This window comes from Takifugu rubripes, chromosome 13, assembly GCF_901000725.2.
Source record: "Takifugu rubripes chromosome 13, fTakRub1.2, whole genome shotgun sequence".
Taxonomy (NCBI): Eukaryota; Metazoa; Chordata; class Actinopteri; order Tetraodontiformes; family Tetraodontidae; genus Takifugu; species Takifugu rubripes.
Window position 1 is genome coordinate 14,394,394 of NC_042297.1, and position 26,417 is coordinate 14,420,810.

Below are 26,417 nucleotides of genomic sequence, written 5' to 3' on the forward strand. Positions count from 1 at the left end.
ACTAGCCGGCTGGCTATTAGTACTTGAGTAATGGCCTGTTACACACAGAGAAATAGTTTGCAATTACACTAAGGAGACAAACACGGGACAGAATTCTTGCCTGACCTGACCTAGAGAATTAACTGGAAAGGAAGGATGACAGACAAAATGTGAAACAGCAGGAAGGACGGAAGGAAGGAAGCAGGAGGGGACAGAGAAATATGAGACGCTAGGATGGTAAAAGGGGACAAAGGGAGCCGCAGACCTCCGTTTGGGTAATCCCATTAGTTCTGAGCGTAATTTGGTCCACTGAAGTACAATCCCAGCTGCGTCCTGTGAGCTCTGGGAAACTATCATTTGAGTTCACATTTTGCTGACGTGTTGAAGCTCCTGCACGTTTTTGATCATCAGTCCAACTCACCTGCCACGAACGTTGAAAGTGGCGCCCCCTGGTGCTCGTGCAGGGATGCAGCACCGTGACGTTTCAGTTTTTTAAAAGTCCCGTGACAGTCAGTTTCGTGCTTACCTGCTGACAAACGGAGCAGCCTCTTCAGTGGAAGCAAAAGCGCCACCTGCTGTTGAACCATGATGCCCAAAATCACTGAAAACCTAATCCGTTCCAGAACTCCCACGTTCAGCAGCGCCGGCTGGACCTGAACAAACCCAGGCCTCCTCCCTATTTCTCTGAAAGCATCTCGACCCCCTGGTGGTCGGCTTCAGTAAAGAATTAAAGCCCGCCTCTATTTTGCTATAGATGCTGCTCGTGCCTGTAAATGAATAAAAACATAGTTCCCATTAGTTCAGTTGTGTTCAGGTTAAAACGGTCGCTCCTGCGTCCTCCAGCAAGACTGAAGGTTAAACCTAATGTAAATGCTAAACTGGCCTCAATAAGGATGGAAAGAACAAAATAAATAACCACACATGAGAGCGCGGGGCTTGGGAGGAAGCCCTTTCTCGTGTGGAGCAGTGAAATCAAAAACAAGTCGCACGTCTTGTAAAACACAAGAAGACGCCTGCGAGTTTGTGTTATTAACGCGGACGCGCTGCAGCCCAGGACGTGGGCGTGTGTGTGATGTGGACATAACCACCAGCCAGTTTACCACTCGTGAGGCCTGCGGTGGACGCCTGGGACGGATTCCAACATAAATAAGGCCTCTGATCCTTCTCGGGATGACGAATTTTATAAAGATGGGATTCCTCTGTGGCCAGAAAAGGGGTTAGGATGGTAAACCAAATGGCCTCAAGTAGATATATGGGACTGATTAGGATCCTGGAAATGAGATTAAAGAGAGATCCAGAACCAGATTGAATTGTTTTTGCCATAATTGCTGAGAACAGCTTATTCAGTGCAGACCGCAAGAAAGAGAATCATAAAACCAAGGAAGGAGGAGGAGGGTGAAGGATGGCTGCCACTTGAAACCAGAGGGGGTTTTCTCAAAGAAATCAATCTCAGGACAAGTCTTGTATCAATTAGAGGGTCTGTGTTGGGTGTGTTTGTGTGTTCAGGTTAATTAGCCGTCGGTCGTAAATCTCCAGCGCTGCTCGGTGCGTGCAATAATTATTTATCCTGGAAAATGGGCGCGATTTAGGGCCAGTTTAATCACTGTTTTTGCGTATGGCTCTCGGTGACCGCATGCCACAAATTTATCAGAAGTGAGATAAGTGAAACAGCCGTGACCCCTGTTCTCACCATTCCCTCTTCAAAGATCTTTAATGAAAAATGAATCTTGTGAGGAGAAAAGAAAAAAAGACCAACGGACAAATCAATGCAGGCTCATAGATAAAAGCCAGTGCTGTGCCAAAGAGCTACTGGCCCATTCCAGGGTTGATTGTACTTAAAGTGAAACCACATGAACTCAAAAGTTCCCACAACAGGAGCCGCAGTGTGTGTGTGTGTGTGTGTGTGTGTGTGAAAACACACAAAACTTTATGAATTATATGGGTCAGCTTTGGTTTATCCAGCAAATGAGCAACAATTTAAACTTCAAAACAAACTTCAGATCATCCATCAGATTATGAGCTAATTTCAGATTTGATTGGTGGTAAAATGGGAAAAAAAACACACCTAACCAAATATTATTCAATAAGAGTCCTTGAAGGCATCTTGGACTAGGAGAGTGCAAAATTCATTCAGCGCGCTCAGAATTTTCATATAATGCTACAAAAATAAACAACTCACAATGAGAAACTAACATTTATGTGGAAAAAGTGACACAAACTTCTCCATTGATGACAAAAACCCCTGAAGTATCATGTCGTTTTCTATGTTAGGCACTTTATTGATTCTGTATTACCATTTCACAAACAAATATTATTGCCAAAGAAAACAAGAAATTCAACACGGACAGGAAATGTGATCAATAGTTAATAGCAAAGTTAAATGTTGAGTGAAAATGAAAATATTGGAATTTTTTCTTTGTACATCTGCAAACACAAGGTGAATTGTTTTCCAAGCCAGGGAGAACATTTCATTTGAACAATATGAAAACAGCAAGAATTCTGTGTTCATGTCTTGGCTGAAAAGACAAGAGTGCTTCAAACTGTAATTAAAAGGTTTACAAAGTCATAAATTCTGTTCTAATATCATCAAGTGGCATCCGTGTGTTTAATGTTACCCTGAATACAGTTTTTGTGCCTTTCTACTTCCAGACCTGCTGAATTGTCACTGTAGTAATCTTGATCATACAAAGCTAAGAAAAATATATCAGTGTAAAAGCACGAGAGACTCGCTCCATCATCACAACACCACAACAGTCACAAAGAGCCGGCTCGGCAACGTGCAACCTCTGTACTAAGAGCTGCAACTGCATAGAATTCCAACAATGAGAGGGTTTTTTGTGTTTTTTTGTTAAATTCACATTTTCTCACCTATCAAGTTTCCATGGTGTTACGCACAAGCAGGCAGATGCTGCAGCTTCCATAAACAAATGCTGCCCCCTCTGGGCCACAGTGGTTACTACAACGTCTATAAACTTGGCCTGCCAAGTTCTGCCACAAGAGGGCGCTCTAGTTAAAAAAAAAGAAAAGATGTACCACTGCAAACAGGACACAGCAATTTTCCACTTCACACACCCGTGACTCAAATTTGGAGAAGAGGTTCATTAAACTCTTTTACAACACCACCCACCATTTTTGGAAGTATTATATCAGGATGATCTTACCCTCCTCAACATCTTTGGTATCTGGATTAAACTGAAAGTACATATGTTACTACGAACTTCCACCAATGATCACCAAAGAACAATTTTAAAAAAGGAGCCAACAATGTAAAAGTGGTTCAGCTAGAGGAGAAACAACCTGCTGATTAATAAACTCTGAAATATGGGCTCACGTGGACCTGGGAAAAAAGATTGTTTTTATAATGCAACCCTTCAGCTCAGTGAGGAAACAGCTAGATGCTTAATTTGAGGCGCATATTTGCATGGGACACTTTTAGTCTAATAGAGAGGAGACAGCTGCTGAATACTGAAGGGCAGATTTACATAATTCCTATAATAACAACAGTCCACACGCACACTGAAAACTGATGTCTACTGAAATCACTGACACAACACAACAAGGATGAACGAGCCAAGTCCTTCAGGGTTGAACAGGACGACTGTGGAAAGAGTCTTAAAAGTTTTAAAACCTGGTAATCGTTGAACAACAGACCAACTGTCAGGTGGGAATGTGACGACTGCGTTTGTGTCAGTTTTGACAGATTTTGAGAATTTAAAACCTACGTGTCAGCGAACGGGACCATTCAGCATCATCAGCTCTGACTGAGCAGTGAACAGTAGTTCTGGATACCTGGATGGCGGGGCGATGAATTAACATAGTATTTTGCTACAAACGTGTTTGCTAACCGAGTTTAATTTTTACTAGATGTACCTGCGACTAAAATTACATATTTGCTTCACTTTGACTCGTGAAGCGCGAGTTTAAATGTGCCAGAACAAAGTGGAGGCCCATTACACGAAGGCAGCAGGAGAACTCTGCGCTGGTGGATGTGGAGAACAGGGAACCAGAGGCGGCGGGAAGCCTTTCTTCTGTCCAGCCAGGCTCTAACACACCAGCTCCCGTCTCATGCGGATGATCTGCAGTAAGGCGGCCTGCACGTCCTCGTCCATGTGGCCCTATCAGAGATCAGCACATCCCTCATTCTGCACTTGAGCTCAGCTGCTGCGCAGTTATAACTTTAGGTTTTGTTTATTTATTTATTTTATTTCCTTTCCACCCGCTCTCACTTTAACACAAGCCTCACCTGTGCTGCGCTGAGCAGATGAGTCCGGTAAATTGAAACCACCTCCCTGTGTTGTCTCTCAGCCTCCTTATTGAGCAGAAAGAAGGAAGGGAAGATGCAAAGACTTCAGCAACTGCTACACACAGAATTTATGTCTGAACACCATGAAATATAATAGGTATACAATTGCACGTGTACTTACAGCCAGCTGTTGCTGGAGGCTCTTGATCTGGGCCTGCAGCGCCTCTGTGTGCTGCGTCTGTCTCTTACTGGGGGTGTTGCTGGTGTAAGCCAGCTGGGAGAGACCACTCAGAGCCTGTTTCAGTCGCTCAACATCTGTCAGCAACTCTGTGATCTGAAACACAATCACACAAATATCGTAATTCCCAACCCTAGAAACAAAACTCTGACCCTGGAAGCAAGAACACCTATGAGGCAAAACCCACGAATAAAAAAGCCCCAAAATAAGCAATCGAAACATAATGAGAACATCAAGATTGTATTACCTTCTTGTCTTTGGCTTCGGTCTGTTGAGCTGAAGTCTGAATCCTCCTCTGAAGGTCGCCTATGGTGCCGAGTGACTCATCGTATCTCTTCTTCAGCTCCCCGATCTCTCCTTCTATAGCGTTTCCTTTCTCCTGGACCGTCTCCATCTCCGCCCTGACCTTGCCCTCGCTCTCCCTGGCCCTCACAGACTCCTGCCGGGCCTCTTTACACTCCTCTCCTAAGCACAACAGCTTGCTGCCGAGGTTGGCCACCTCTTTCTCCAGCTGCTGCTTCTCCTTCTGCAGCTGACTCATCTGGTCTTCCTTGTAGCGGACTGTTTCCAGGGCCTGCGTGGCCTGAAGGAGCTCAGACTGCAGGGCAGAGACGTCTTCGGCCCTCTGGGCATTGTTCTCCTCCTCTTCTCGGAGTGCAAGCTGTAGCTTAGAGATGTGGGCCTCCAGCTCCTCCTTTGACTGGGCCTGTTGTTGCAGCAGAGAAGCCTGATCCCTCCGAGACTCCTGCAGCTCTTTCTGTAAGGCACAAACCTTCTGGGCCTCCTGCTGCTGAGCCTCTCTGGCTTTCTTGCAGTCTGTCTGGGCTTGCTGCATGGCATCATGAAGAGCTTTCAGCTCCGTGTCATACGTCGCTATCCGGGTCAACTCCGACTTCAGGCGGTCCTGCAGATTCTGGTTCTGACTCTTGCACAGTGCATTCTGGTCTTGGAGATGAGCCTTCTGCTGTTGCAACTCCTGATGCTGCTGCTCCAAGTTGGACAACTTGTGCGTCAGCTCTTCACATTTACTCCTGAACTCTTCCTCTACATCCTTGTGCTTGTTACTGCTAACTAGAGCCCAATCTAGTCTCTGCTGAACAGACTCAATCTCACCTTTGAGCTTCTCGTGCTCCTGCATGTTGCTCTGCCCTGCAGACTTTTCTTTGTTGTACTTTGCTTCCATTTCAACCAGCTTGACTTTCAGTTCCTCCACCTGAGCAATGTAAGATCTTTGATTTTCCTCTGCGGTTGTGACAGAGATGAACTTGGACTGGATTGCTTCCTGTATGGTATCAAGTTCTTTTTTCTGAGCCTGCAGTTCTTGGGTAAGCTTCACCGTTTCTTCCCGAGCAGACAAATACAACGCCGTTACTTCCTTTACCTTCATCTCCGCCTCCAGCACAGATGCATTTAACTTGTCTGTGGCATCGTTGTGGTCTTTCACATGTATACAGTCTTTTTTCATCTCTTCCAAGACCTTTTCCAACTCTTCTTTCAACCTTTCATTTCCATCTCTCACCTTCTTCAATTCTTCTTCACTTTCTTTTTTCTCATTCTCCAACTTTAACATCTCAGCTCTGACGCTGTCTAAGGTAGAGCTCAACTCTGCCTTCAGGGCCTCGTGCTGCTGCTTGGGAACATGCTGTCCCGCCAGGCTCTTTTCCAGAGTTTGGATCTGTGTGTTCAGCTGCAAACGCTCTTTTTTCCCATCTTCACTTTGACCCTGCATGAGTTCAATTTTCTGGAGCAGATCAGAATTGTGAGACCTCAGCTGATCCAGTTGACTCTGATGAGTTTTGCTGGAGCTTTTGATGCTGCTGATGTTCTCCTGCAGCTGCGACCTCTCCGTCTGAAGCTGCTGAACCTGTGCCTCTGCTTTCCCATAGCGCTCACTGGCTTCTACCAACTTGTCTTCCAACTCCTCCAATGCCATTACCATGTTCTTCCGAGCTTCCTCGTAGTCCTGGATGGGTATAAAGTCAATCTGAATCCTAGTTCTGACCTCATCCAGCTGTTCTCGTAGAATGTTTCGTTCCTCATTACTCTCCTTCACCTCACAAATGAGATCCTGGCTTTTGGCAGTCAAATCAACCAGTTTCTGTTTCAAAGACTTGTTTTGCTCTTCGAGGATTTCCCGTAACCTCTGTTGCTCCTCAGCAGACAGATCCTCTCCCTGGGATACAGGACTGCCTATCTTTCGATTAAGATCAGCCACCTCTTCCAGGACGCGATCGTAGTCCTCCCTCAGCTCAGCCAGCTGACGCTCTTTCTCGTCAACTGCATTAGTCAGCAGGTTTTTCATGTTATCAAACTTCTCAGTGGGCACCATGGTGCCATGTTTTGTATCTGCCTCTTTCATCTTTGCTTCCATTTCGACCAGGACTTCGGCTAATTCGTTCCTTTCAGCAACCACTAAATCCAGGTCTTGATTGAGTCTCTCTGCCTCAGCGGCGAGCTGATTCTCGCTGCTCTTGTACTCCTCCAAGGCTTTCTCACTCTGTTTGAGACGATTACGGACTCGACCCACTTCAGCCGATGCACCTTCATATTTGGCCTTGATGTCCTGCAGCTGGATGCGCAGTTCGTCGACGCCCTGTCCCCCTAAGTGTTCTTTTACAGCCACTACGTGGGCTTGAAGCTGCTTGACCTTACACTCCGAATCCAGCATCCTCTTTTGGACATCACCCAAGGCCTCCTCCAATTCATGAATTTGCTGGTCAGCTTGTTTTTGGATTGTGTCTCGACTACGAACCACCTCTTGGCACTCTTGGGCTTTACGGTTCAGGGCAGCCTGAAGGCGTGCTACTTCTTCCTCCATGGCATGGTGTCTTCTCTTGGCCACTTCGTGCTCATGTCTGAGTGTGTTTAGTTCACCAGAGATATCCCAGCCTACAACAGGTTGACTCTTCTCTCCGGGTCTGGACATTGAACGGGCCACGGCGGGTTTCTGGATTATCTGCACATAATGTTGCAAAATAAAATAAGCTGGAGCTCTAGCTAGCAACAATTAAATGCTGCTATATTTACTGAGGTAAGAGTGGCTATATTTTTAATAAAATTACACCAACACAAAACTTACATGGTCAGAATCCAGGCTGTGAGCTTGTTTGACCAAAATATTTTCTTTACCTGCAAACAGAATAAACACTGAAGGCATCACGCACACTTCCTGAACATAGTTGACTCTAATTTTGTAAGTCTCAAAAACCATGAAACCAACCTTTGATGACAGACTGGCCAGAATAGTCTCCCTGTGGATACATGTAGACCAGTACCGTTATTACTATTGGATTAAAACACTAAATATCTCTCCTAGCAGAGGATCATAAAAATCTTTAACCGAAAGTCTGGAACACTCCGAGTGGAATCACTGACCAGGGTGCTCCGTAGCTGGACCTTGACAGTCTCTGAGCCTCGAGCTCCTTCCTCTCTGTCTTTGGCACCAATTATCACCTTCAGTTGCTCTTTCTGCTCCAACACAAAGAAATGCAATCAGTCCAGAGTTAGTAAAGACTCAGCACCTCCACTCATCATTGTGCCACAGGTCATTTGCGTAATTGTACCATTTTACCTGTCTAACAGCTTACCTGGCACATAAAGACTACTATATGAATAAAGATGCCGTTGTTGCTTTTACACCAGCACACTAGAGAATCCCTGAGATTCAGAGGTAAATTGGTTATCTAGTTTTCTTCCCATAATCTTTACCCTGGAATAATTCCAGAGTAGAACATTTATACAGTGATGGGAGTGAAACCCATTTATAAGAAACATTTCTTACTAGTGGCGTCTCACACTGTGCATGTGCGTTCTGCAGAATTTCATTTGCAACAGGGTCAGCAGTGGTATACAACAGCAAGCCAATATAAAGCTTACAAGACATTTTACTAACAGATTTGCTTCATACCTCTTTCTGAGCTTCTTCCACAGTAATCTTCTCCTGGGGACAAAGGAAAATACAAAAAGATCCTTTAGCCAATAGTGGAATGTCAGTGCCACCTGAGAATTTAATTTGTTCATTAAATGCAGCACACCGATGACTTTAACCTGAACATTGATGCTTGGAGGGTCCATTTTAATAATGTGTCACCGTAGCATTATTCACCTGTGTAAGCTGCTGTTGTAGCAAGTTGACCTTATCCACCAGGGCTCGCTGCTCCTGGTGGTACTTCCTGAGGCTCTCCTGCAGTCCCTCATTCTGCCTCTCTAAATCCTAACACACACAGAGCAGCATGAAAACCTAAAGCTTTTCATCCAATCAATAATAAATTAATGAATACTCATAAAACATATAAGAACCTTTAAGGAGCTTAAAACAAAATAACTGTCTTTGATGAAAAATGAAAAAACTAGGTGAATGTGTGTTGCTGGCGTGAATATTTCATGCTTACATAGATGACCTGATCCCTTCTGTTGGACTCTGGTGGTTCTGATCGCTCCACGGAATGCTGCACAAAACACAGGATCATTTCCAGCAAAAGGTAAAACATTTCTAGGTTTTAAACACAGAAAGAGTCTCATTTGCAATCACTAGAGGGCAGTCATGGACTAAGAGGGCAGAACAATAAAAGGTTAGTCATAGATCGTTTAAAAATATGCTACAACAAATATAAAATTAGTTGCTAGGACTTGATAATGATCTCAAGGTTGTTTGCACACCACAGCTCAGGGTTTGGTGGAAGAGACTCTTCTTTGAGAATGAAATGTAAACAAATTTTCCCTTTATCAGCCAATGGTTCAGCAAATGTCAAGTGACGTTCCTAAAATGCGTCACAACAGTTGCTGATCACAATAGTTGGGATTTAATAGCTGTGAGCTGGTGAAACACGGTTACCTGTCGCTTCCATTGCTCAATCTTTGCAGCTTCTTTATCTGTCATTAAAAACAAATTGGTCAAATCAATCTTATATTCATGTATTTTTTGGAGAAAATGTTATGTTTATATGCTACATATGTACACCCAAATCCAATTTTCTACTACTTTTGTAGTTACACTATTTAATTATTGGTTAATTTGTTTAAAAATTGAAATATGTTCACTGTGATTACATTATTACTTACAGGAAAATTAGATTTCAAATACAGTTTTTCAGACCAGAGTTTCACTGTGATTTTAATGTATTTCAAAAGTTCCATCTTCTTGGGAAAGGGCAGGTGTAGATATTGATACAGGATTAAATGGTGCTGGACTGACCTCTGGTCATTTTCTCCAAATGTGTTTTGACCATTCCAACGAGCTCTGGGTTCTTGCTGAGGCGAGCGTAATGAAACGCATCGTGACCCAAAGTGTCAACAGCCTTAACATCAGCGCCGCTCTTTAGTAGCACCTCCACAGCGTCCTTACAGCCATACTCGCAGCCAAGAATAAGAGCCGTCCTGAAAAGGCAACAAAAGCGGCTTTTAGCGACTGAACTCCAAATACTGAATGCGAGGGCTTCAAGGTGGCAAATTCAGCAATTTATGCTGCTTTTTCAGACCGCTGAACACTCAGAGGTCTAGCAGCTCAATTTTCCTGATTTCTCTGTTGAAAATCTGTTTTTCCTCCCTCTCATGCCTAACCCAGATTTCACAAAAAAAAAAGGTAAAAACATTGAATACCTTTATGAAAAATAGCCTTTAAATTGTGTCATGAATGTCATATTCTTGTGACAGCCGAACAGGGATAACACATGAAAGCCAACATGTGTAAAATGTTGTCTTTATAGTAATATTTTATGATGTGTAGAAAGAAAAATGATGGCAATAATGTGAACAAGGGCGTCTGTTCACTCATGCATGTATCCTTGTCATGATTGATGCGCATTTACATACAAGATGAAGCTATCATGACTGTTTTCTTCCATATGCTCCCACTGCATCCCATTCTTGATGAATAGCCTCAAGTCAAATGCAGCCCACTGTGATACAGGACCGATCAAAGCGGGCGAAGGCATTAGAGAAAAGCTGAGCCGGGGGCACATTCACAGACTGATGGTTCCTTACTTATTTTGTTTGTCCCGGATTGTGATATCGCCTCCTCGCTCCAGCAGCAGCTGGCAGATGTGTGGATGGCACATCTGAGTTGCCAAGACCAGAGGTGTCCTGCCGTCCTGCATAAAAGACAAATAATTACCTCAATCTACACATTCACCTACAAGAAATGCACATCATACTCTTCGTATTTATCATCTTAGGCCAGAAACGGACTGTCAGAACTCTCACCCAACGCCACTAGAACAACATACTGTCAGGCTGAACATGAGAACATTATTGGACATAGAAAGATCAATTCTCACAAAATCACTAGCATTCACAGCAGTGCCGCCATCACAAAGGAGTTTCACGCTAGAGGAGCAGCCGGCCATGACTGAAATGGAAAGAAGAAGAGGTCGAATGAATTATTTCATCCCATCTATTACTGCAAATTGCATGTGCCTCAGCTACAAGGGTAGAGGGAGTTTAAAAAAGAAAGCCTTTAACACATGTTTCTAATTTTCAGACCAGGCAGGGGTCAAAAGAAATGTTTCATTTGATCCTACCAGCATCGTGCAAGGCTGTTCTTCCCTGTAGGTCCACATTTCCAACAGGACAGTTGTGCTGTAAAGTAATAAAATGTTAGGAGGGGTATGCACGAAGATCATTGAGTGGTTTTTGTGTTGTGTTTTTGTGTTTTTTTCTGAATTCCTCCCTTCCCAACCAAGGACAGCAAACGTCAGGGTTAGAAAGTTATCGTATATATCTGACAATCGTAAATATAAACTAAAGTTATACAAACGTTTTCGATATTTGCGACTAAAAATCTTCAAGTACGAGGAAAGCTGACAATTCCCGAGTCAGGACTCCATAAATTGTGATGTGGAATTGAATTTAGCCAGTCAGGAATCGAGCTAACTGAGGAACAAGGAAATGAACATAAATAAAAACAAGCAAGCCTAATTTAATCGTCATGTGTGGGGTCTCTAGATTTAAAAAAAACTCTTAATATTTGGAAATGTCTGATGTTTATACGCAGCTTTAGGTCAGAAAATTAAAAAAAACATAAAATAACAATGAGTGCGGTTTGATGTATGAATAAGTGATGGTGTGATGCATTTAGGGATTTGTGCGTTAACAATAATTTACAAAGCACAATCGTGAGCACTTAGTGCTCATGAACTGATAAAGACATGTAAACCAAGATCAAGAATTCTGTACAAACACACAATTGGATCACACCTTAAAGAAGTAGGCCAAGAAGCATCACAATGTTTATATGCATGCATTTTGACAGTATTTTCTAACAAGTTGGCCTTGAAACCTGTGTGGACAAACCAAAGGAGGCTCAACAGTGCGATGCTGATATGATTGTGACACCAGTGACTTTACCGCTGTGGTGATGAGGGTCTGCTATGTCGGCCTTGAGGACTCAATGCTAACAGGGGCCTGATGTTGCTGGGTAAGCTTGCCAGTGAATGTTGCCTCCCACTATAAAAACTAAACTCTCTCTAGCAACAAGGGCCAAAAATGAGCTGCAGACTCAAATGACAAAGCTGAAGGGGAGAGGGGAGAGGAGCAACAGGAGAGCAAGTTAGGGGGATATTCTATACCTTGAGGGTTTGGGCTAAGAGAGTCAAATTGTGGAGGTTGTCCAGGGGGCGGATTGGGGGGCATCCAGCTGCTATGTCTGCCGTGATGACGGCACCTAGAATGGTTGTCAGGATTGCAGGAGCGTATGCTTGTCAACACCACTGACAAGTCCCTGCCTGGCCCCTGCCAACAGTGACACCTTCCATTAGATCACTGCCATGTGTGAGCGTGACTGATGAAGGGCTCTGATCCTATCAGAGCAAATCACTACCAAGATAGTCCTATCAACACATAAATCCTGCAGTGGTTTCTGATGGCTGAGCAGAGCCGAGTGATTAACACTAAGAATTTAAAAGAGCTCATTCTGAAACTTCTCCTGTCACGAGCTGGTCAAAAGGAAAAAGGAGTTTTAAATCAGGACATTGAGCAGAAGCACCAAACCACAGCCAGCGTCCGTGCACATCTGCCAGGCACAAAAGGTAACGTGAGAATTAATGTAGCACCTCACCTGTAAAAGTTTCTGAACACACTGCGAATGTCCATTTCTTGAGGAGAGATGAAGAGCATTTTTGCCTGCAAAGAAAAATTACAGCAATTACCGGTATTAAAAGCACGGAGCGGCACAGTAGCATCTCCATGAAGGTTATAGCATCGCGAGTGAAGGAATGACCTTAAAAAAGGTCTGCTTTATTGGTCCCTGTGTCTAAGAGGCTTTAATGGACTTTCCTGTGGAGGAGAGACGTAGGTGCAGACAGCTGTTGCTCCCCACATACGCTTAATTTAGTGGCACCTGAACTTCTGCATGCGTTCTAACCTCAGCTTTCACTGGCCTTCTCAGAACAAGAAGCCGATTACACAATACTCAGAGCCCATTGAAATTTAATTTAACTCCTTACTCCTTTTCCTTTTCCAACAAGCGCTTAACGACTGACTTACTTTGAAAGATTGCACACTGTAAAACCACCAAATGGAGTTTCAGGCTACAGCTCTAATCCAAACAGAACTCACCAGACGCATCAGTTGCAGTGACATCAACATTATGTCCCAGAATGAGATTAAGGCACTCTAGGTGTCCCCGAGTTGCAGCCAAATGAAACCTGAAAAAGGCAGATCACCACATGATTGCAGTAAATGGGAGAGAACAAGAGGAGAATCCGTGTTCATCAAGACCAACAAGTAAAAACACAACCAGCATTTTATTGACTGCATCTGCTGAAAGAAAATGTCAGTACTTGACCAATTAATACACGTCATTATCTGCTTAATTAAGTCTGCAGTTTCATTGTGGATGTTATTGTGAGTTTGTATTTACTCATTAAATTTCACAGGGAACATTCCAGTTCCCCATCACTGATTTAACCCACAGAAACACTGTCGCCACCAACCACGCAGGCCTGAAGGCACTTGTGTGTAAACTAATCCCAGTCTCTGACCCGCCAGGCTACACGGACCCGTTTATATACTAAGCCTGAAGTATCTGCCAAGGAGACAGCTAGGCTGTCACCTCAACACGGTGGCGGGTATTAAAAGCCGTGTTGAAGGCCTGGAGACACTGCTTCGCTGGAGGGTCGTGACCTCAAAGCCCAAACTGCAGACAGGAAGCAGACCAAAGGGCTTCACTTTAAAGACGCATTGCAAAGTGATGTGACTCAATGCCATCTTTTCCCCACAAAGAAAACTGGAAAAAGTAAACTACAATCAAATCTGTTTATTTCCTTACAATATTGTCAAGGCATTCTAGTCACCACACATTTTTGCAATAAACATTATGGACTAAGACTTAAAAACAGCATTTAGATTCCAAAATAAGACATACGGTTTAACTCTTGTGGCTGCCGTTGCTGCACATAAAAGTTGCTTCGGCATAAACTTCATTGCTGCCAATCCTCACCAACAAGTTGCTGCTCTTTAGCATGTGCCAGTTCAGTGCCAAGTGACCGTTCATCAAGTATGCGTCCAGTCACGTGGACATATTTTGCTGCTTAGTCCTGAGCCACTTATGGTCACACCGAGAGTACGGTGGGTATGAAGGATGGCCTTACCTCATGGGCATCCATTAAGTACCATCTACAGATATATATCTATATATTTATATATATATATGGACATGTAACCTGTTTATAAGGCTGCAAGCACCAAAACAACATTCAAGAGCTGAATCCATTAGCCAAACACAATTATGATAATCCAATAAGACGCAGCCAATCACCCAATGACATTACATGTTGTAATTATCATCCCCCACAGACGTCCACGATTACCAGAGAATGTCACTTAGCATTCCTCTCTCAGCACAGGCCAAAACCAGCAAACGCTCTCATTCTGTGTGTGGACCACTGATGCAGTAGCAGGGTTTTACACTGGTCCAATGACATAATTTTTACAGCAACTCAACTTTAGCATGATCTAAAACCTTTATGGGACGTAGCCATTAAGGTTAAGTCCAATGCTGCATTCATTAAGAATGCAAAGGAAAAAACAAACAAACCGGAACCTATGATATATAATATGATAAGCGTAATTATTTATTAAAACATTGTGTTTTTCAGCATTTTTATGTGAATAATAAAATCAAGGCTGGAACCTAATAGCATAAGTATAGGTAATTAATTGCAGCCTGTCAGCCCTGTAGTACAAAAGTGCACAATGTGCATGACTGGGTGTGTAACACTGTCACTGTCAAACCTGTAAACACAACACTACTACTCAACCATAACACTACTTATCCAAATTATAGCAGCTTATTACGAGAACAACAAGTCAGAAGGGTGTGTAATGTTTATTTACACCCACTGCAGATATGGAGTCAAAGTTGTCAACACCAGAAGAGGATTTCATGCACTTCTAAAAATACTCTCACCTTGGTTTTGTGCGTTAACAATGCATTTGTTCATATACTTAGACACAAAGTGAGGGGGTCTGGCCTACAAAAATGTTGGAGTTTAACCTGATTACATGTCAAGGAGTGTATATAGCAGAGACCTGAAGGAGCTGCTGGGGGGGGGGGGGATGCTGCAGACAGAATAACACAAATTTACTTGAAATTTACTAAGCAAGAGTGCGAGTCAAGTCCTTTAAGCTTTGAGTAGATTCTGATAATATTCTGCAGCAGGGCCTAAATTTATTAGCCGATTTTGGGAGCACCACAGTGGATCTGAGCTGAGTTTGCAGGGAGTCATTTCCTGTGTGACAACATAAACAGACTGGACAAAGTGGCCAGCCCTTTGGAGGTCGCATTCTTTATACCAGCTCCCACACACACTGACCTCCAGTCAGTTGGATGCTTAAAAAGGAAAATTATTGGATAGAAAAATAGACGTGTAATAACACAGTGCAGAAATGTCTCACACATGCCAGGAAAGTAAATGAAGGTTTGGGATTGAATGGTGCATCAGACATTCAAAATGGCAGGAGGTGTTTATTGTTTTAGGGGCTGCGCAGAAAGAACTGGCACTAAATTTCCCTGAAACATTTGTGCATGAGCAGAATGACCTCATAGTTAAAGAATCCCTGTCTCTGTCTTATCTGGGAAACATTCAGGAATGTCTGACCAACACAATGTTTGGAATTTGTGAAGCTCAGCAATTCTAGACAGACTAGGAATAACCAGGATAGAGACAATAGGTATACAAAATAATGCATGTATGCAATTACACAGAGGGTTTAGAGCTCTGCCTCAGTGTATTTCTGTGTGTGTACTTACGCAGAGCGTCCCTCCACATCCAGTTTGGTGGGGATTACACCCTTCTTACTTAGAACAGCAGCCACCTTATCCACCTCACCACGTTCCACAGCTTTCATCAGCCGGTCATCGTACTTGTTCCAGTCTGTGTTCTGGCAGGGACAAAAGTGACAGCAATTACACACACGAGCACACACACACGAGCACACACACACTTTCCTGATGCAATAATAGACCTGACTTAAAACATGTGTTAAGAATATGCTGCCTGGCTGTACTGTTTAACGAGTCCTTAAGTGATGCTACATATCAAGGGAACGGAGGACTGCTGAGATTTCAGGGACGTTCCTTTAAATCCAGTTTCTCACTTGAGGGCAACGATGCAGAGATAATGAGGAAGCGAGTATTCTAAACACATGTGATTAACATGCACACATTGTACCGAAAATGAATAAATGAAGGCTACCAAGACCAGACATCACAATTACAATACAATCAGTAATTCAAGCAGTCAACTAATTATGACCAATGCAAGTTGTCTCAGGATGAATTTCTCATCATTCACCAAATTGAAACAACAGCCTAAAGCATGAGAACGTGACAGCTAGCAAACACGGTTCATGACTAACGAGAAATACCTACAAAGTGCATGGAGGTGCATTTCAGCCAGCGGCTCATCTTGGGCGAGTGGAGCTGGTCCTTGCACCGCGCTACTGAAAAGGATGCCACTGTGGCGGCTTACAAAGCAAAAATCTGGCGAAAATAAGCAAAGCACTCAACCGGTGAGCGCGACAAAAACTGGACAGGACGACAAAACAGAGGCGGCCTCTTCTGCAGCAGATGTTTTTCCTCACTTAAGACAGAAATGGTTCGTTTGGCAGGGTTTTCTGCACATTCCTGTGTGGCTCTTGAACTCTGGCTGGAGGCTCATCACTGCACAGCAGTTTGGTTGATGGCTGAAGGGAGGAGAAGGAAAACTAAGGATAAAGGGAAAGAGGTGGAGAAGCAGTAGGACCAGCCCTGCTGGCCCTGGGACCTGCCCTGGCCAGCAACTGCAACTCCTCCTCTGGAGGAAAAGTCAGCTCAGCCTGGCTGCCTCCAACCTCCCCCCAGTTGCTTCACCTCTGGCCCCTGCCTTTATCCAGAAACCTTCTTTGAGCTCAGTCTTCTCCAATTCTCCCTCTTATTCCCGATCTCAACTGGAAAACTAAAAAAGGTATTTACCAAGGAGCAATAAGGAGCTTATGTCTTTGCTTCTGCGCTCTCTCAGTGGTCTTCAGTGCCTTCACCCCACCAATGACAGTCAGGCAGGCTGCACGGGGTAAATATGTGAGCTCTCCAAGTTTTAAAATATCACCCCCCTCCCTGGTAAACAGTGGCGGTGCAGACAGCCGTACAGACTAGTTACCTCTTTATTTTTTGACCCGCCAACCTTTCTGTAGTGACTGATAGGAAGACGGGGGCTAAGAATACATTCTGGACATTCCTGTGCCGTGAGTAATGGATTTGGTGTCAATCAGCGCTGCCAGCATGAAACCGGGCCAACCAAAAAGACCTTGCTTACATAGCTACTCCCTCGCAGTGTTCCCCACTTGCCTCCATCAGAAAATATTATGTTTAGAGGAGGATTTGGGTTACGGTTTGCACATTTAAAATGCTCATGGCAATGATCCTCAAGAGGGTCGGGCCAAGGGCTCCTGTTTACATGGACGCTACCATAACGTTGCAAGTTAATATGCTCTTCTAGTGATTCTTATGTTCCAGAAAAACAACTATCATTAATCAGTATTCCAACTTCGCCACAGTACACCAATAATTAGGCAAATGAATTAAATCCAAGGATAATTTAGGTGCACGTCTTCACCCGGGTGACTGTTACCATGCTGTTGCTTACCGAGCAGCAACGATCACCTCAAATACACAAGAAGAACTTCTCCGAATGACATGTCATATGAAGAAGCAGGTGTCGACTTACGAAAGCTGCTCCTGCTAGCATGGAGACAAAGGCGCCAAAATGGCATCCAGCCACATAGAAGGTGAACAGCACTCACATAAATGCCATGTGCAAACTGCTGTGTGTATTTGTTTGTGAATCTGTTAATGTCCTAGTTAATGTGGGAGCTGTTAGGGTGCAGGATTTACCACAATAGTTACCAACGATGTTTGCCAACAATACAGCTGGATAAAAATATATGTAACGTCTCTATTAAACAAGAATAATGATGATTAGATGTGCTTACAATATGGCTGAAAGATGATGCCTCTTACTTGCGTGATTTCAGCTGATTGCGATTGTACGGTCAGACACATTAGAACACAGACACGGAGTCATGAAATATAAACCTCTGACGTATTTGAGAGTCTCCAAATGAGAGAGGAGCTAATAGTATAAGGTGATGCATCAGGAGCCTCAACACAGCAGGGTGCCAGGATGGGTTGGACTTGTTTCTGAGGGATGAAACGTGTCACTAGCCCAGGTCGTGGTGGCGTGATCAATGACGGGCTGTTCAGTTTTAGGTAAGCAGTGCACAACAGAAAAGGAAGTGCAACAGACAGTCAATATATTCAATCATGACCATCTGAAAGGGGTTAGCCCACACTTGAAAATGCTGTGATCTGCACTAAATGCTAGTGTTCCTAGCAGTCAGATTTGACCACTCCATATATTTGAAGCCTCACTATCTATGATAAACACTGAACAAAGAGAGGTGAAGAAAAAAGGCACAATATAAAGATAATAGATAGATAATAATAGGTTTGGTGGCCAGTACAGCCCCAGCCAGACAAAAACTCAAATTCAGGTCAGCCTACCATCAAAAACAATTTTCCTTATCCCTAAGAGTGTAATAATGTGGTAATGCTGTGACTTCAAAGGGCAAATGTGGCAAGAATATCACAGTATCCAGTTTTATTGGTTAAATATAATGTGGACACGAAAGGCCAGAACATTTGCTGTGTTCTTGTGGAGCAAATATTAGGAATCAGCTGAAATACCAGTGAGGCTGCCACAGAATTTCTAGAGAATTCCATGAGGGGCGGCTTGGAACAGAGATTGAAAGTCAATAACAAGACAGGGAGAACAAAATTATGCTGATATAGTGCAGTAATCCTATATATCATATCATCCTTGACTCATAATAAAGCCTTCATGGATTACAACACAGCAACTCCTTAGATTCAGGGGGTTCATTTACCATGACTGCTGGATGCAGAAGCATCTGAAGATCCTCCCTGATTCATAGCCCTTCTTTAATAGGCGACCACAGCTCAGTGCATGTAATTCTAAATTGTGCAACCGTCTGAGCACGTAGACTACAAAACAAATCCTTGAGAACCAAAGCCAGAAAAGAGGATAGAGAGAAACTTAAGAGACCAGAGTGGGAATATAAAGAACATATGGACAGTCTACATGGTGCTCGTGGTCAGCAGGTCATAAGAGGTCACCACAGGACAGGTAAGTTGATGCTTCGTTCCAGAAGTGCTGCCTGGAGTCAGCTGAGCTTTCACTGACGGCTGAGACCAGGTGTGGAGGCGCTCTGGTTTTGGTATGTACACGAGGCAGTCCTGGCATATCTGCTCTGCTGCTAAACACAGGTCAACTCTTGCTGGGCAGAATGTGGACCGTATGGAGGGCAGACCACACACATGCACAGCCGCGCACACTCACACACGCACACACACTAGTGGTGAAGACAGTCATGACAGTTCAGAGGGAACAGTGACCCCTGTTGTTAGCACTGTTCATTTTAGCGCAAATCCAAACGACTGATGCCTGGGAAGGTGAAGCAGCATTTTTGATGCATTTAGGACTGAAAAATTATGAATCACAATGCAATGACGTGACCTTGACCCGTGACCTACAAAATCCATTTGTACATATTTTGGACTTTTAATAATTACCCGAGACGCATTAGTGAGAAATATTACTTATTAGCAAAAAGGATAAGACACCAGAAATTTTTGAATTTCAATGTTTTTAATGAAATCTGATGATGATAAAATCATTTCTAAATGGCAAGAAGATTGGAGCTACAACTGAACACAAAATCATAATAAATCCCTTGTGCAAAGGCAAATTTCTGACAGCTAATGGTGCCAGTTATTTCGTCTGAATGAAGCGCCATTATTGCAGCATTTCTCATCACACTGCAGTTTCACACCATTTCTGAAGACCTCTGACCCAGAAGGCAAAGCTGCCATCTGTTTTTCTCTACTTCAGACAATTCTTGACAGGCCAAGAGAAAACCTCTCAGAAACACTATTATCTGTCATCTAAGGTTGGCAGACATGCTCAAAAAAAAAAAATTATGATAACTGGTGTCGACTGGGAGCTGACAAAGCTTCAACAAGGAAAGAGAAAAGAGACGAGGTGGTCTGACATCAATAATGACTACATGACTCATTTGTTCAGGATTGAGGAACCAATATTTAATTAAAAAGAATTCCTGGATAATCCAATTCTCTAGAACCTGTTTAAATCAATCAGGTTGCTTATGGTTTGCACCATTTAAAAAAAAAAAAAAAATGGAATTCGGATCAGTAGCAAAAAGTTATGTATAAAAAAAATAAAAAAGAGCAATGGTCATTTAGGTAAAAACAATAAAAACATCAGGCTGACTTCAATTCAGCCATAATGGGGACTTGGCTATAAGGATAATCAGATCAGTCTGTAATATCATTATGTTGTTGGCTAAAACAAGAGTAAATATTATAGAAACAGAAGGGTGCAAAGGTTTCTTTGGGCGCAACAATTAGAATGATGCAAGATAAAATATGCTCCGACACCCAGAATTAAACCTGTGTAGATATAGTTGCTGATGTTGCTGCAGGCCACACCCCACACAGAGCCAGGAACGTAGTGGGAAGGATCACTAAAAAATGGCTTTAAAATGACAAAACAAGTCCATAATCTTTTTCTCCACCTTCAACAAGTCAGATAATTCCGTGATTCACAGTGAAACGTCTAAATTCAGTATGGCGTTCAACCTAAACTTATGCAAATCTATACATTCCTGGCAAGGAAAAGATTAGATGGAACGGGATGACGAGATCTTGCTGCATTTGGCAGGAAGAGCTTAGTCGGAGCCATTTCACAGCAGTTTGTCTCTTCAGCAGAATCTTTGAGCTCCTGTTGCTCAGTAGGTTGCTTGTGTGCGCGCATGCATCATGTCGCCTGCACCACCAGATCATCCATAATAATTATGATTAAGTGCCCATGAACACGGTAATTCTTCGATCACTGACCTGACCGTCTTGTTACGTCAGACCACAGTACCTACATGGGCTGCCCAGCTCACAGGACAAACCTGATCACCCTTCTGCATGCAGATTGTTGCTGGTGCAGCATGGGAACAAATATGCTGCGATGACCTCATGGCTGCCCCCGTGGAGCCAGACGTTAATCCTATAAACACAGCCAGTCACGCTAACATCTACTTCACAGCCAACACGACAGTCCAAAACACACTGTGCTGATCCGGCCTGATAGTTGGCCTCCTGCAGTGAAAAGCACTTCAATATCTGTGACGCAAACACAGGATGAAGAAGACACAATGTATGTTTTCAGAAATCCAGAAGCAGAAAGGAGAAACTTTCCAAATACACGGCTGTGTGTCTCTGTGTGAATATTTATGTCATACCTGGCTACAATATGCTTCACGTTGGTCAGAAGTTTTGCTAACGAGGCAGAAAATTACCATTATATAAGATTAGACAGTTTATGATCGGATATTAAACGAGGAAGCTTACAGGACTGATGGGATTCTTTTATTATTTGCTGTTCTTTGTCAGGAAGACTGAACAGTGTAATTTCTTGACAGTGTATCTGAGTCATTGTAATGTTGTAGGCCTATAATCAGCATAATGAGTGCACCTTGATTTGTGCCCATTACCATAAGCTGCTGAAATTTGTGTCCATTTACACACAAGCTACAAGCATCAGGTCATCCTGCATTGATTCATCAACGCTCCAGATCACCATGTCTCACACATTCATGACGCAGCTTTAATTTAGGTCTGTCCAAACTAAACCCAAAAGTCTAGCCAGAAACCCTCTGACCATGACAGAAGGGAGAAAAACCAGGATAATTCAAATGATAAATCCTCTCGTCTGAGGAGGGGTAAGGACTCCTGCTGGGTATCAAGAAGCTGAAACAGTTAATCAACCCCTGATGGCTGCTCAACAGATTAATGAAGCACCCTGAAGGGCTTGTGAAGCTGTAAAAGCACACCACACCGCTACATTTCCTATTGTACTGTATACGTCTAATTTCCCAGCTTTCCTGCCATTTTGAAAATTCTAAAGTGCTATGTGGACAAGACCTGCCCGACATCAATAGTCCTTCACCCGAGCGGTGTTCTTTCCCAGATTCTAATGCAGGCCTTGGGGGAGTTGTGCAGTGTTGTAATGAGAATGAGGCTCAACTATTTCATTGTAAAAGCACATTTTCTCTGATAGGAAGGATAGGATGGATTCGACAAGTGCGTGGGAGAAGAATATGGAATACTGAAGGGGTGCAGATTAATGTTCATTGTGCTGGTAAGACTAACAGCATAATAACACATCAGCACAAGGCTGCAGGGATATAATGGGGAGGCAGAAAACAACCCAGACAAGGAATCATCTTACCCTCACCTCAATCACAATGACGCCCTGTTCCTGAGAAGGAAATTTGATGCTAGTTTTATTGACAATAGTCAGCAGTAGCGCTCCCCAAATAAAGCAAATCCGCAGAGGTAAGCACCAAAAGAAAAACAAGTTACAGAAATGGCACTTTCATACTGAGGTCACCATTTTCCACCAGTGCTTGAAAATCCTGGAGTGGGTTAGGTGATTGCACCGAGTTGGTGGGTTGGTTTTTTTTCTGGCGCTAAAAAGGTCTCAGCAGGTGGAGAAATGAACAGCACTGATTGAAATAGTTGCAGAACACTTTAAGTCCATCGAATCACCTTAATCAGTGAAGAAAACATCACATTATCTTCCCTCAAGTGTTTTATTTCTTCATTTTCTATAATAATACATGTTAACCCTATGTAGAAGAGCTCATGGCCAAAGAACTCTAGCACTCACAACCTTACAGTAGCTGTTATTTCTTGGACTTTTACATTCAGAACACGTCAGAGATCAGTCAAGTTCCTCCCTGTGGTCAGGTTAGTTCCAAAAATAACCAGTAAGTTTGGGTTTCTTTCTCATCTTCCTGCTGCCCTGTTAATCATCCCTGAGCCAACAGCACTTTCATGTAAAAACAATTAAAAAAAAAAAAAAGAATATATTTGGAATTGCACACAGCTTAGGCGTTTTAAATTTTTAAAGTCATGTGACTGCCATTAGACCTTCTGTTGTGTTTCTGTTGTTACTTTAGAGGTTTCAGAGGGTCAAAATGAATGACATTAGTTAATCGGGGGGGCTTATTTTTTGGCGTTTATTCCTCAAACGGGGCTCGGACAAAGTCTTTTCCACCAGCTCCCACTGGGCGGTGAGATTATCTGGGAGGAAGTCCTGGGACCCAGACACTCCCAGGCCTCCTGTCTAGTTGAAGAGAGACACCATCACGTAGTGTGTCCTGTTCCAGTGAGCCTGCACATCCCATTTGTATTAAGTGGCTGAGCTGCACTTGAAAATCCTCACGAAGTTTAAAATGTTTTGTGTCTAACTATTCAATCAGAAAGGGATGGAGCCTGTGCAGCAGTGGCTCGGCCAGTGTGTGAACCCGTGACCCTGGCTTCAGCACACCCACATGACAATAAAGTCTCATATTTACCAACAACACTGACTGATCTTGAATGGACCGGGGAGGAGCCTCTGTTCTTCTCACCTCTGCCTGGTGCCTCTAGATTAGTTTTCTACTACCGGTAGTTTTCTCACTGTATTCCAGCGGGTCACAATGTGCAACACGTTTGATCACCTAGTTCTCATTTTCCAGGTCCATACATCTGTAAATATGCCTTTTAAAGGCAGCTTACGCCCTTGCTATAGCATTACTAAGGTTTTACTGAGACAACTGACATCACATCTTTGTAGATGATGGATCACTTTAATGTTCTGCTGCATTGCCTTAAGGTGAGTTAACTGCTTGATGGCATTCTTCAACTGCTTCTTAGTCAGTTAGTTGCTATTTCAGCTCCATTTAATGCATTCTTGTGAGGACATAAACGTTTCAACTACAGATTCACGCAGTGAACAGACAGCAAAAGGTTAAACCTTTTCTCCGTTGTTCATATAATGCAGGAACATTTCTTTTAAAGCCTCCCCCCACTGCACAGAAAAAGACGTCATTTGTGTTCACCACACTGAGCAATCACCGTTGCCTTGACTGGGCTCTGTGTTCATCATCAAAGGTTTCAGGATCATCTGGAAGCAGGCGGTGATGGGCAGACATGTCATGATTGGTAGCTCTGCTTTTCTGCTGGCAACATACAAGCATAAGCATCATATGTTCTCAGCATTTAACGGGAGACTCTTAGGCCTGCTGCTGGATGCAGAAGAACAGACATTTGTCAAACATTCTTTGATATGAAACAGCAGAGTGATCACTCAGACGGTGTCCTTTTCTGTAACAAATATTACTGAAGAATAAAAAGAAGATTCTTAGAAGAAGAAAAAAATGACCTGCTCCTCACCAAGACTGAGTCAGACATATATTCATAGATCAGAATCTTGCTCGAGGACTCCTCGGGAGACTGCATTAGTTGGAGATGAAAACGAATATTGCTGCGAGGCAAAGACAAAATCTCAAGCAGTCTTTAGCTTGAATTTTAAAGGCTCGTCCCCCACCTCAGGCTTAAAGGTGAGGCAACCATCAATGATATTTCTTTACTGAAGGGTTGGGTTTGGGTTTTTTTTTTAAACACACACTGCTTCTCTGGCTTTGTGCCTTTCACATTGTAATGGTTGAATCCTGAATACAAAGCACTGTGCCAAACACCCATTGTGTGTGGAACTGTGCAGGAATGTAAGAGAAGTTCAGAGGTTGCTGCGAGATGAGCCAGTATTTACTTTAATATTACCTCCTATGACGTGCTACATTAATTGCTGCCATTTAGCCACTCTATTCTTTCAGCAATCTTGGTAATGGCACATTTAGACTAAGCCTGTGAACGCGAAACATTCCTGCTTTGACTTGAGCTGTCTCCATGGTGCCAGCAAGGACTGAAAGCAAGTGTGTGCATGGCTATGGGAGGCTAGTGGAGAACCATGAAAGGCACTAGTTTGAGACTAAATTTAATAAACACAAACACCAGGGGCAGAAAACACTAAGATGTGATGAGCAATTTTAACTGCTAACTATTATTAATGGTACAAATTCAGCTTGACACACAATTCGTATCAGACTCTTTACTGTAATATTTGCCCATTAACCTTCTATAACCTTCTTGGATGCAGGATTGCTGCTCTTCTTTAAAGTAAGGCCACACCAGTTCATTAGGTACACAATGGACGTGACCACAGAGCAACTGCCTGGAATAAATCAGACCTTTGGTAAGGTTAGCTTAAACTATTTGTTGTGTAACACATTTATTGTTTATTGCTCATGTTTGAGGTCATGACTGGCGTCTGGAAGAGAGTGAATTGATTTAGTCATATATTGATAGTGAACAGGCTGGTATTTGTCACACTTGAGGTGTCAGCTTCTTTCTCCTAGATAACATTAAAAGACCTTTGACTTAAGCTGGAGAAATAATAAAGGATATGAGGGAACTATCTGTGTTATTCAACTTTAAGTTTTCACCACCTATTATCCAACCTATCAAAAGAGATCATTATTATTTTATTATTATAAAGGATGAAGATAAGCGTGTGATCTAAAAACACAAATACAGTTGCTTTAGAATTCACTAAGGGATTGATCAAGCTAAAATGCATTTAGAGCATTGTCATTTACTTCACTGGCTTCACCAATAAACTAAAATTATTGATCAGAGTTTGAAAACATTTCTGAATGAAGCAATAAGGCTGTGCAGCATCTGCACCAAAAAGCTCAATAAATGTAGACCCATTATAACGGTGTAAACACCAACTGTGTGCATTGACAAGTGTATTCAACCCACATGTGTGAATCCAAAAGTTTAAAGAAATAGAAGGAAACTCCATCACAAGGCATCACAGGAGCCCTGCAGTGTCCCGGGGCCAAATCCCAGTCCGCTGCACTGATTATGGTGGATTTTATGGGGAAAGTGACTAACGGAGTCGAAACTGCTCTGGGTTTAGGCCAGGACGTGGGAAAGGGCTGAAGCTGAGCTCGTCGGGACTCATCGGGCCGAGTCGGGACGTCCAGCAGGTGCTCAAACTGGGTGGCGGTGAAATTCCCGACGCAACAGCGCCGAGCGGACATGAGTGAGGTTAAAATGTTATGGAAGACGGAAGGCAGGGCCACAATATCTATATCACAATATCACAGCATTAGCAGCAGCAGGTGGCAATAATAAATGCCGAATCAGCGCAACTTTAAAACCAAAACTCGTGGTAATTCACTTACCGTGATGGTAACTTCGTGCTTTTTCAGTCGATACTTGAGGCTCTTCATTTTCTTAGGTGTCGGATTCTCTTGTCAAAGGTTTCCTCTGATAAAAGTGGATAGAGTTTGAACAGTCATTCCAGAAAATTCAAACTAAGATTTTTTTCCTTTTTCTGCCCCCTTTTTCTTCACAAGGCGAGTTTCACCTGACGCCTCACCACAAAGTCTGCTGCCACTGTTGGACGGACAGCTACCTCAGCCAATCAGATTGAAATA

General features: G+C 43.1%; 1 protein-coding gene across 3 annotated transcripts; it reads right to left on the bottom strand.

The window, feature by feature from the left end:
* Nucleotides 1–2,234: 2,234 nt before the first annotated feature.
* Nucleotides 2,235–26,417, bottom strand: uacab (uveal autoantigen with coiled-coil domains and ankyrin repeats b). 3 transcript variants are annotated; one of them, XM_011609981.2, is made up of 20 exons: nt 26,348–26,417; nt 26,163–26,247; nt 15,709–15,839; nt 13,014–13,102; nt 12,514–12,578; nt 10,979–11,036; nt 10,736–10,806; nt 10,443–10,549; nt 9,655–9,836; nt 9,295–9,332; nt 8,852–8,908; nt 8,566–8,673; nt 8,368–8,400; nt 7,836–7,928; nt 7,681–7,711; nt 7,540–7,589; nt 4,708–7,416; nt 4,404–4,556; nt 4,223–4,288; nt 2,235–4,094 (listed from the first exon to the last, which is right to left on the bottom strand). In XM_011609981.2, the coding sequence occupies exons 2-20, from the start codon at nt 26,208–26,210 to the stop codon at nt 4,023–4,025; spliced, it is 4,161 nt and encodes a 1,386-aa protein (XP_011608283.2). In that variant the 5' UTR covers nt 26,211–26,247; nt 26,348–26,417; the 3' UTR covers nt 2,235–4,022. The 3 variants fall into 3 exon arrangements, with proteins under 3 accessions (XP_011608283.2, XP_011608284.2, XP_011608285.2); XM_011609982.2 differs by having other exon boundaries at nt 26,360–26,377; XM_011609983.2 differs by lacking the exons at nt 26,163–26,247; nt 26,348–26,417 and adding an exon at nt 16,330–17,211.